At 33.3% G+C, this 13,014-nt stretch overlaps 1 protein-coding gene across 2 annotated transcripts in view; it reads left to right on the top strand.

Moving 5' to 3' along the window:
* LOC136035650 (calcium-binding mitochondrial carrier protein Aralar1-like) overlaps nt 1–13,014 on the top strand; it is an 89,428-nt gene that overhangs the window by 67,532 nt on the left and 8,882 nt on the right. For both annotated transcript variants that reach the window (XM_065717557.1, XM_065717556.1), the window contains 4 exons: nt 1,506–1,586; nt 5,087–5,227; nt 9,282–9,476; nt 10,217–10,319. In XM_065717557.1, coding sequence (XP_065573629.1) covers nt 1,506–1,586; nt 5,087–5,227; nt 9,282–9,476; nt 10,217–10,319 — 520 coding nt within the window. The remainder of the gene's footprint in view (nt 1–1,505; nt 1,587–5,086; nt 5,228–9,281; nt 9,477–10,216; nt 10,320–13,014) is intronic.

The raw sequence follows: 13,014 nt of genomic DNA, 5'->3' as shown, positions 1-13,014 counted from the left end.
AAAACGAATTAAAAGACCAAATGCCTTGCGTAGTTTCATCTGAATATGCTGAACCAGGACGGGTTTAAAATCTCTTTTCGAAGCAGCATAAGGTAATCCCAAATAAGTGACTATTGGCGACGACTGGAAAATAACACCATTGCCGCAATCGAGGGTCGCCCTGACATTATCCTCTAAACAATTTACAACAAAAAATTGACATTTTTTCAAAACTAATAGAGACCCAAACCTTTTAAACAATTAATTAAAATATTAAAGTTAGAAACAAGACTAGACTTGGACCGGCTTAGAAGGATAATATCATCAACATATGCAATGTAAGACAGATTTCGAGATAATGAAACAAAAGAGCAGGAAAGAGAATTAAGGGCAGTAGCTAAACATGAATGAAATATATAAGGAGAAATAATTCCTCCTTGTCTAATTCCTCTACCCAGTTGAATTAATTTTGACTGAGATGAAGACGAACTCGGACAAATACGAATCTTTAATCCAGAATACCAAGAGCAAAGGACTCGAATGACAGCTAGGAGCAATCCAGCATGGATTAAAGCGAGCAGACCAGATGCATGAGAAATGTTATCAAAGACCCAAAAAGAAGGAGGGAGAATTGTATGGACTAACACTTATGGCTTCGATTTAAGTTACTTAAAGAGTAGATTGGTGAATAGCTTTTAATAAGTGAAACCAAAATAGGAAGAACTAAAGTTCATGTTTAATATATAATTATAAGCTATAATACCCTTAATGGCTTAGCCTCAGCAAGGTATTATTAGAAGGCTGAAATGGCATTTCGACAATTGGCATATCGTAAAAATCTTATCTGTTTTCCTTATGTCAACTCTACCACAGTATCGTAAAAACATGGAATTTAATCCCATTTGAATGCTGGAAATTGGACTCATAGGTCGTGAAAAAAGATCAAAATTACTGCCTGAGCTTGGAAACACATAGACAGAGAAGGGAATAATGTCTTGCTTTTATTCCCGTTCACTGCCCGTGTCAAGAAATCCACAGTCTTGACACTCTCGTCCAATTCAACCTAAGTTCCATTACCCAACCAATGCGTTAGGACCTTCCTTTCTCAGTCCTTTTCTCCTCACCCGTGACTCTCTAACAAACCCACTCCTCACGACCAACACTGAATTCATTCAGGTTAATTTGGGGGACTTGCCCACTGGCAATATAAATCTCCCGTTCATAGGCTGTCTCAGTAGATCGCAGTGCAAGTTGCTGGTCTACCGTTTACAACACTCCGGCCGGTACCCAAGTCATCTACAAGTGATTTTGGCATTCGACCTCAAAACAGAGTAAAGCAGAGATAAAACTTATTACATGGTAGTAAAAGATATTAAAATAGAGTAAAGCAGAGATGAAACAGATTTCACAGTTACTTTTATTACAATTCTTCTTTTGTTTAAGCGCACGTAGGCTCGTGAATCGAATTAAATTATTATTTGATTAAATTATTATGATTATTATTTATTGTGCAATTTCTTTTTTAGACAAACGATTTAGTTCGTGACAAGCTAACCGACAAAAATGGAAACCTCCCACTCTGGGCGGAAGCTGTGGCTGGAGGATGTGTAAGTCTATGTCTTGTTTAATTTCATCTATACCAACCATTTTATTATCTATATATCCGTTACTGTTTTTAGATCAAAAATAATAATAGGCACATTCTACTTCCGTTTTTCTTCTAGACATATTTGTCCTTATGAGCGCAAAATATAGGATTGGAAGAAAATAATATATTTGTCGCTCTAATGTGGGTGTTATGGGATCACCAACTATTTGCTCTCCAAAAATTAGAACGATACCCAGTGGTTTAGCGTTTGCGGCAATCCCTAGGTGCAAAAATAGTAAGGGAACATAAATTATATCTAACTCAAGGAGTTAAAATTCTGACAAAGATTCAACATTTCGGACAAAATTTTCGAAAAAGTCGGAAAAGTTTCCAATCTAACAAAGATACGACATATTTTTTCTTTATTTTTATTTTTCAATTTCTGTACTTAGTTTCCTTGTATCTCTATTCATGTCTCCGAGCGGCACTCCCATCTCTTAAGCCGTCAAAATAGTACTCGGTATTCGTTATTCGGTTTCCTTTCGGTATTCGGTATTCGTCTCAAAACTATTGTTCACAAATTATTGTCTCCTCATTTGATGAAAATCTCTGGCCTCCCAATGCAATTTTTAGGCGAGGGCACAGAAAGAAGTTGCTTGGGGATCGACTTGGTGAGTAAGGTCAAGTAGTTCAAACCATATTTTTTGGATTTTTGCCATGGCCATTGTTGAGGTGTAATACGGTGATTGTCCTGGTGAAACAGGATTTTCTTTTTCTGGAAATTTGGCCGTTTGTTTTTTTTCGTATATTCTGCCTTCTACTTACCAATTATGGATGTAAAGTATGCTCCTGTAAGGCTTTTCCCTCTTTGAAGTTAATCAATTAAGATAAATCCATGATTATATCAGATAAAAAACAGCCGCCTTCCCGGCCAAAAAAAAATAGTTTATAGATATATATATATATATATATATATATATATATATATATATATAATATATATATATATATATATATATATATATATATATATATATATATATATATATATATATATATATATATATATATATATATATATATATATATATATATATATATATATATATATATATATATATATATATATATATATATATATATATATATATATATATGTCGAATTGACGTTTCAGTTGTCGGATCTTTTCTTTTCTGTTGCCCGACCTTCAACGCGTTATTCCATCAAAATTCGGGAAGTGGTGGGGGGGGGGGGGTTGAAGCCATTTTTCCCAAATCAAGTGAAAATGACAGTAAAAATTAAAAATAAGCTACTTGGTACCGTAAATGTACTATTTAGTACTGTAAAAGTAACATAAAGGTACTTTATAGTACTATAAAGTTAAATATAAATTAAAAAACTGATCTGTTTCTGTTGATGCTTGAATTATCCAGATTTATCTTAGTTTTGACAAGGTTTTTGGAAGAAACTAAATCTCAGCTGGAGGGCAACTGGGGTCTGGGGGCGACAAACCGAGGTCTGGCAGGGTTAGTTCCCCCCCCCCTGGCCCATAGCAAATTACGCCCCTGCCGACCTTGCGGTAGCTGGAATAGAATCCCGAGCCCCTTACTGCCAACCAGAGCTTGAGTCCACTGTGCTACCTCAGGAGTTTAAATAGAAATTTGCGGACCCCTGAATCCCGAGCCACAGTAGAGTCACATCTGTCCATAAAAAAAACATAATTTCATGAATGACATGGCAATTTCCTTGATTTTAAAGTTCGCACCAACCCTAGTTTGTGTCCATCTGTTCTCTTCTAGTACTAGTACTACTAGTACTACTACCTCTCTACTAGTATTACTTATTTTTAACTTTTGTTTAAGAATTATTTAAGTTTAAATACTTTTTTTTTTTTTTTTTTTTTTTTTTTTTTTTTTTTTTTTTTTTTTTTTTTTTTTTTTTTTTTTTTTTTGTCAGAAGGAAGATCACGGATGCGTGTTTATTTCTTCTTTTTTGCTGTTTTGTTGTGTTTTTTTTTTCCAGGATTTATCGTATGAACTGATGATCCTAGAAGATCAGGAGAGGGCTCATTTGATTGGAAATCAGAAGTTCTTCTACATTTTTTAAGTGACCAAAAATATTGTTGGGCAGCTAGCTCTCTCCTACGCTCATTTTTTCCTCAAAGTCTTCTGATCAAAATTTTGAAATTGCCATTTTTTCAGTATAGTCAAAGAATCTAATAACTATGTCTTAAAGGTTGACTTAACCCCACACAGTCCCCGGCGTAAGGGTTGCCAGTTATGAACTTTGCCCATTGTTTGCGTATAGTATTGGTTATTGAGAAGTATACAGACGTTTTCAGGGGATATTTTTATGGTGGAGGGGAGGCTTATTTGGGAGGGTCTTTTCATGGAGGAAGAGAATTTTTCATGGACGGGGAGCCGGATGTCCCAGCATTATTTCAAAAAACAATAAGAAACAAAATGAAGAAGCAAAATTTTTTCAACTGAAAGTAAGAAGCAACATTAAAACTTAAAACAAACCGGAACTTTTACGTATATGAGGGGGTCGCTCCCTTGTCAATACCTCGCTCTTCATGCTAAATTATTTAGTACTTTTTAAAGAGCTTTTTATTCTAGTTAAACGGCCTTCGTGATTTAGAAGTCATTCTTAAAGAATTAGTATAAAATCCGAACTTCGGCGTTAAGAGCGAGGTGTTGATGAGGGGGCGGCCCGCTCATATTCGTAATAATTTCTCTTTACTTTAAGTTTTAATCTTGCTCCTTACTTCCAGTTGAAATTTTTTTTTTCATTTAATTCAGTATAAGACTTCAATATGTCTTAGAATTCTTTCGCCATAAGTTGAACTTAGCTGACTTTCTAGAATAGCTAAATGAAGTTTTAACGTCGTGGACAACTATATTAACTTTATTGACGGTGGGAGACCATCTTGATCACATCTTGACGGTTTATTGAAGCTTGGTATTTTTCACCATTGATCCAATCCTTTCTCCATTTTTGTTTTTATGTTCTCTCTCTCTCTCCCTCTCTCACTCCCTCTCTCTCTCTCTCTTTCTGTCTATTCGTCTTTATATCTATTCATCTTTTTTTTTTCATTTAATTCAGTATAAGACTTTAATATGTCTTAGAATTCTTTCGCCATAAGTTGAACTTAGCTGACTTTCTAGAATAGCTAAATGAAGTTTTAACGTCGTGGACAACTATATTAACTTTATTGACGGTGGGAGACCATCTTGATCACATCTTGACGGTTTATTGAAGCTTGGTATTTTTCACCATTGATCCAATCCTTTCTCCATTTTTGTTTTTATGTTCTCTCTCTCTCTCCCTCTCTCTCTCTCTCTTTCTGTCTGTTCGTCTTTATATCTATTCATCTTCGGGTCATATTTATCGACCTACCTTTACCTCATTTATCTCTATCCCCCATATCATTTTCCTATATACTTTCATTTCATCCTAAGTAATTATTATCTAAGTGAGTACACGTTTACATACTTCTATATAATCAATTTTTTTAGGCCGGAGGCAGCCAAGTAGTATTTACAAATCCATTAGAAATTGTCAAGATTCGGCTTCAAGTAGCTGGTGAAATTGCAACTGCAACAAAGGTGTCAGCACTAGGTGTTGTCAAAGATCTTGGATTTTTCGGGCTGTACAAAGTAATTGCATGTTTATACTTAGTATTTGGTTTAGAAGTTAACTGAATAATTTACCATCAAATACTTGTTGTGGTCATTTTCCCTAAAGGCTGAAACATTGGTCGTTCTGTAATCATAATAAACACAGATTGAATTCTATTTCATGTTTTCATTATGTGGAAGGGTTGAAAATTTATCATTTCCTGGTTTCCAAAATAAAAATAATAAGAAAATAGGATGGCAATTTTTTCTCTGTTTTCGATTTCCTTCCTCTTTTGATCAATATATCGAAGTGGATCTGCTTTAATCACAAAAAGAGATGACCACATCAAATTTAGTGTTGTCAAAAAAACTTGTCACATACTGACCAATCGTCTGTGTTGCGCAGGTACCGATCTCCAGACTCGATGTCTTCGGTAGGGAATGCAATGCGGGGGAAGGAGGGGGAAGACATACAACTCAATTAAACATTAAATCAAAAGAAAACAAACAGAATAAAGATTAAAACATAATTCTAAAAAAAATGTTTATTATCGGCGAAAAATTTTAACGTAATGACTAATTTGATAATTCAATGGGTAAAGAAATAAATTTAATTTTATACCAGATTAATTACTTCATTACATACATAATCGTGAAAAATGGTTGATCTCAAATAACTATGCGAGTTGAAACGAAGGGATATGTTAAATTAGCAAAAATATGATAATTCATTGTCGCCAACTTATATTGCGTTAATAATCTTGTGAATTATCTTTCTATTTGTTCCATACACATGCTGACGGCTGAAATTCGTATCCCAACAAAAGCCAGTTTATAATATGTTTATGGACAAGGTTGAAATCAGCAAATTGTAGTTTTTCACTATGTTGTGATTTTCTTTAACTTTACTTGTACATAGTTTTTTTTTTTTTTAAGAATTGAGGCAATGCATAATTTTAGTATTCTCGAAAAGGTTATACAATTCTGCTCTTCTTCAATTCTCTGCTTGAGTATTTTAAGAGCTAACTCTTTTTAGCCTCGAGGACTCGTATCAGAGACATACTCAGGGGGATGCCTCGGGGCCTAGAGAGATCTTTAGAGCTGAAATAGTCTATTTCTACGTCTCCAAATGCAAATCTTGTTCTTTTATGTACCGTATACTCTCTTCTGGACCTGTCGGAATATTTTGTCACAACTTAAGGTGGGTAATATTTCAAGGTACAACCCAAAAATCAGAATTTCTTATGGCAAAGTATTTTGATTTTAAAGGGCTTGTAAAGCCAACTTTCACATCTTGCAATTTAAAAGACAAGTAAATTTTGTTTTTTACAGAATATTAAGCGAAAACACTGACCTAATTTTAGGATAAATCCAAGAATTTTAATGATTATCTTATCCAATTCCTGCCGTTCAGGTGATGCAAATTTTGCGTGATAGGTCAAATGCTATAAAAATAGGCGATAAAATACATAATTGACTTCGTGTAATGCAAGATCAAATCTTTGACAAACATATTATATAAGGCTATTGATGTTGGTATGAAAGTTGGATCACCAGAATCGTCAATGTAGACAAGATAAGTTGAGGAGCCTTTTGATTGGTCAGATAAAAATTGCAGGAATTTTCACAAATAAAGAGGTATATGCTCTCGGCTCAAGCGAAACCCCGACGTTCGAAAACCCGCCTGATTTCTTAACTTTCTTTCTTTACTGATTTCTTGCTAAAATGGGTTAGAAAAACATACCATCTTGGAAAATTGGAAAACCATAGGCCTAAAAATGTACTTAAAAATTTTTTTTTGTTTTTTCTATGTGGCGTATAAAATGATATTCATTTACAAAAGATCTATGTCAAATACAAATTATTTGTAACCAAATCTTTCGATAATGGTATATTTTAAAATGAAATATGTAATTTTAACAGTAGTTTCAATTTAATCTCCAATCCTGTATTTACCAGTACTATCTGCAGTGGTACAGTGCAAAAAAGGTAATATCAAATACATACCTTTTTGAGTTGCTAATTTGTTTTTACTAGCTCACAAGAACAAATTTCAAAATGACCCACCTCTCTGGTACTTGCTCAGGAAATCTGCTTGTGTGTCTTTTCACTCTCAGTAGAAATATATTTGATCACTTTTTATAATTGCTTTTTTTCTTATCCGTGTATACTTTTATACTTATAAGTATACACTTACATACTTTTTACTTTATATGCTTTTATGTATCTTCATTACAAATTTTTGCTCATTTGACTACCTACATCAAGTTGATGGCCGGTATTTACAACCCCCCCCCCCCCCCCGCCCGTGGGAAATAAGGCTTTCCAGGTCTGAGATTTTTAGTTTTGTCTTTTTCCGTAAGGGGGAAATTTTAATACTTGTGTATTATGCGCCACTCGCTCAAGTTTACGCTGTGTAAAACTCGAGAACAAACCGGTTTCTTCGTTAGTTTATTTCAGCTTAGCACGGCCCAAATTTGTTTCTAAAGTAACGAAGAAATAGGTTTGCTCTCGAGTTTTGCACATCGTGAACTTGAGTGAGTGGCGTATAACACACAAGTACCAAAATTTTTCATGGAGAGAGAGCTGGATTTCCCGGTATTATTTAAAAACGATCAGAAATTAAATTTAAAAAACAAGTTTGTTCAGCTGAAAGCAAGGAGCAACATCAAAACTTAAAACAAACAGAAATTATAACGTATATGAAAGGAGTTGCCCCTTCCACAATACCTTGGCTCTTTACACTAAAATTTTGAATTTTGTCCCTCAAGAATCCTTTAAGAACGATTCCTGAAACACAATGACCGTTGAATTAGAACAATAAGCTTTGTTTTAAAATTCTATAAAAAAAATTAACGTAAAGAGCGACGTCTTGAGGAGGAGGCAACCCCTTTCATATATGTAATAATTTCAGTTCATTTTGAGGCCTGATGTTGCTCCTTACTTTCAGTTGAAAAACTTGTTGTTGTTTTTTTATTTAATTACTTACAGATAGTATTTATTAACAGAAAACATAAGTTTTTTAAAGAAAAGTAAAGAGACTTATTGAACCAAAAATGAGTAGAAATAAAGTCAAATGATCTTCTAAGTAAAAACTATGGAGTCTTAATAGAAAAAAATAAAAAGATATAAAAAAAATTTTATATGAAAAACACTATGTCTTCAAAAAATGAACGGAAATTAATACAAACTCGTTTCCACAAAACGAGTTTGTCAAAGAATAGTAAACAGCCTCGTTAAGCCAAAAACGAATAGAAACAATTTCAAATACTTTTCCAAGCATAAAACTACCACAAATTATAATAAATAACCGATTTAAACTCAAAACGAGCAATAATTATCATGAGTAGGGCTGACAACCCCCGCACCTCCTCAGGACCAGAACATAATTTGCACTTTACTGAAAACTAAATACATTTTAAATATTTTCTCTTTTCTGACTTCAACAAATAAAGAAGTATTAAGACTATAAGGAATATATATTATAATATGTGCATCAAACTGGTAATACATGGTTGTTTTTTATTTTTTTTTTTTTATTTTTTTTTTAAGTAAAGTGCATATAGGTTCTGGTCTAAAGAAGACATGGGTGTTGTCAGCCACGCTCCTTCTAATTTTTTCTCGTTTTGAGTTTGACTAGGCTATCTATTATAATTTCTGTTAGTTTTTCGTCTCATTTGTTTATTGATGGTGTTTTAGTTTTACACTTGGAAGATAAGAAAACAAACTCGTAGAATCTGACAACCCTTTCGTCCGTAAAAACTTAAACAATAAGAATTGGTTGATTACCAAAGCCAACTATCCTTTCAAAGGATAGCTAAACCTTCTTAAACTTTTTGGTGCCATATGTTTAACTTAATTTTGATGATTATTCAACTACATTTTTTTCTTCTTTAACTTTTTTTTTAATTTGGCACCGGCTACTGCCAAAATTGCAGAATTTCATATGGAAGTCTTTTCATCACAAATGGATTTGCTTTTTTTCCAAGTTTTTAAGATACTTCTGGTGTTTAAATTCCTCTTTTTCCCGTTGTTTAGCACTTTTCAACGGAACTTTTGTTATAGCCCAATACATTTTTACTATTATTTACAGGGAGCTAAGGCCTGTTTTCTTCGAGATATACCATTTAGTGCCATATATTTCCCAGCATATGCTCATGCAAAGGCTGCACTTGCAAACGAAAATGGCTACAACTCACCGTGGTCGCTTTTGGCAGCTGGTGCTTTGGCTGGTGTTCCGGCTGCATCTCTTGTTACTCCCGCAGATGTCATCAAAACTAGACTACAAGTATGTATCTCTGTTCCTCCTCCCTCTCTCTCTCTCTCTCTCTCTCTCTCTCTCTCTTTCTCTCTCTCTCTCTCTCTCTCTCTCTCTCTCTCTCTCTCTCTCTCTCTCTCTCTCTCTCTCTTCAACCTTCATCTTCTTCCCAAACTGTTCAATCCCGTCGCTCTACCTTATTATCTGTACATTTCACCTTTCTGGACGTTGTCTTCAAATACAGACAATTCGAAACTTAGTTCAGCTTTCTTTCGCCTCACGGAATATCTTATATGTTTGTTTCTTCACATGGATCTGCAGTTCTTATCTTGAAATAAAATTTAACGCTACCGACGCCATTATTGCCATGGATAAGTAAGTTTCTGTGTATAATTAGTTGGCCAGTTCAATTAAGTGTAAATAATAAAAAAAAGAAATTTGATATAACTATTTGCATTTTTCTGTTTTTCTTGTATTATGAAAATTGATAGATATGATTGTAATATTTTCCTCTACCTTCACAGGCCATGGAGCCTTTTGTGGGGTTGTTACAAGAGATTGTTTGAAAATTCGTTAAAGCCTTGATTTACTTTGAAATCTTCAATGTTTACCTTTAGCATTTTTTCTCTTGTTCTTTTTTATCATTATAAATAGTTAATATATAATATCAATAATATAATAATATTAGTAAAATATGATAAATATACTAGGGTTAATAATATAATAAAAATCGACTTCTATAGTATGCCACTTTTTTATATCTTTTTTAGGTTGTAGCAAGGCAAGGGCAAACAACTTATAGCGGAGTGTTTGATGCAGCACGGAAAATATGGGCAGAGGAGGGAGGAGCAGCTTTCTGGAAAGGAGCTACAGGTATTTAATTTTAAGTTACTGTAATACAAAACGTAACTTAATTAATTTACATTACAAACTAAACATAAAATGGAATTTAATGTAATGATGTATAATTTAAGGTAATTTTGTAGCCCATTTAAGATAAGCCATCTCGACAAAAATCTTCTAGGAAGGCTTATCCGAAACCAGCGCACTAATTACATAATAGATTGACTTTTCTTTTTTCTTTTTTTTCAGAAAAATTGGTGTTACGGAATATTTTCCTTCCATAGGAAGAAAGCAATGATGCAGTTTGATATGATTTGCTTGATAATCAATTAATGCATTAAATTGTCCAAATTTAATTTATAATTTAAGGTGAAATATAATTTAATATGATTAAATAATGTAATGTAAATTTAATGTTTTTACTACCAACATGTTGAAAAATGTTTTTTTTTCTTTTTGTCAAGGTCGTATCCAGGATTTGTTTTCTTTTTTTCGGGGGAAGGGGGGGGGGGCTTACAAAAAAACTAAAAAGCGTATCAAAAAATTTTAAGTGCGTTATTTTTACGTTTTTACGAGTCGGGCGAAATTCTATGGGATGGAGGTAACTCCCTTGGTTACGGCCTTGCTTTTTGTTTTGCTTTATTTTCAAACAAGCGATAGAAAAGTTTTCTATAGAAAGCTTCGTGACGTCACCAGTTTCAACATAGTATCCTGCTAATTTTGGTATGTATGACTCCAGGTACTTACCGGTTGAATGTAATGTAAGATATTAGAAAAATGAATTGGTTTTTTTTTCATTTTCTATTCTTTATTCTTCTTTACTTTATTTTTTTACTTTTTCTACTTTATTATTTTATTCTATTTATTAAATAAAATATTTAACATATTAAAAATATAGATGCTCTTGAATTGGCAGGAAATCCTAATTCATATTTGGAATTAACCATGGCTAGCCAAAAAAATGTGATAAACGTAAAGTTAGTTTGTTTAATTTCTAAGAAGTTGAATGAATATGCTAATTTTGTACGATTAACGTTATTTTCCTCTTTATCTGTCAGTCAATCAGGTGATTATTCAAAAAGAAAAGAAAAAAAAAATTGAAGCAAAGGAAAAACAGGAAAATAATACAGAAGAAGGGCAGATAGAGTGACAAAGTGCAGAGAAAAAATGAAGAAGGAAAGAAGAATAGGAAACAGTGTTTCAGTAAAGTACTGAAAATTCCTGCAAAAATGAGAAGAAATGAGGAAGGAAAGGAGAATAGGAAAAAGTGTTTCAGTAAACTACTGAAAATTCCTACTGGAAAAAATTGAAGGAAAACACGTTATCATCATTGGCGCCTACATTGTCAAAGACAAAGCAAAAACAGGAAAATAATGCAGAGGAAGGGCAGATAGAGTGACAAATTGCAAAGGAGAAATGAGGAAGAAAGGAAAATAGGAAACAGTGTTTCAGTAAACTACTGAAAATTCCTGCAAAAAAATGAGGAAGGAAAGGAGAATAGGAAACAGTGTTTCAGTAAACTACTGAAAATTCCTGAAAGTTCCTACTGAAAAAAAAATTGAATGAAAATACGTCATCACTATTGGCGCCTAAATGGTCAAAGACAAAGCAAAAACAGGAAAATAATACAGAGGAAGGACAGATAGAGTGAGAAAGTGCAGAGAAGAAATGAGAAAGGACAGAATTGATAATTGATAACATATATTTTGGAGATTTTTTTTTGATAAGTATGTAACGATGTAAGATAGAAAAGATGAACCAGGATAATATGTTGTAAATTCATATAATTCAATCACACATAGTTTTGCCATGAATTTCCTTCTTGGATGCTATTTGTATTTTTGTACGTACTAGATGAACAAACCGGAAAAATCTAAAGTGATAGACGGGGTAATTCGAGAGAAAGCAGTAGAAAAAAACTTTTATATTAATTTGAGCAATTAAAAAAAAAGAAAAAGGATTAACATAATTGCATCCAACCAACGAAAAAGTTTGTATGTATTGTACACACAGCCCCCAAGACTGGGACCTGGCGGTTAATTCTATTCCCATGAAATATCTATGGATCTCAGTCCTTTCTTGATGTTGGGCAAGGTAGAAACACCTGATTCCTGGCACTAGTAAAAGTAATTAACTATGTATTGTATAGAAAGCATTCTGAATTTCATCTGGGAGGGTGAGGGGTAGCCTAAGGAGCCAAGTCTCTCATAGGATTGGTTCAACCCTTCCATGAATGTTTTGGCAAATTAAAAATGTTTATGTACAAGATTTCGCCTCTAAACAATTTCTGAAGCTATATTCACAGCTTTTTTTGAAGCTATAAGAACTAATAAACGTGGAGAGTGTTCAGCCAGAAAATAAGAAAAAACTAAAAATTATAATAAAAGGAAAGAGAATTCAAAAAACTGTGAAGAATAGGCCAAAGCCATAAAATGAGTACTGGGAGTGAAAGAAGTATAAATATTGCCAATCTGAATGCAGCCATATTTTGATGCAGCTACATTCTTGCTTTTTATGTGACATGGTGACTCTTCTAATTTTTTGTTCTTTGATTGTTCTATTTTTCAATTCCGAGCTTCGACCTTTTTTTGTACGGATCTTGTTTGTGTTCAGCCTGTTCCTTTTTCCCGTGATTTTGCGGTTTCTTATGTTTTTTTATTGTTCTTCTGCTTTTGAAGTCTTTTTCGAATTATAGGTTTCTCTGTTTATTGATATTTTATGGGCA

Source organism: Artemia franciscana, chromosome 14, assembly GCF_032884065.1.
Source record: "Artemia franciscana chromosome 14, ASM3288406v1, whole genome shotgun sequence".
NCBI classification, from domain to species: Eukaryota; Metazoa; Arthropoda; class Branchiopoda; order Anostraca; family Artemiidae; genus Artemia; species Artemia franciscana.
Note: the sequence above shows the minus strand (reverse complement) of the source record. Positions and strands in the feature narration are given on the sequence as shown.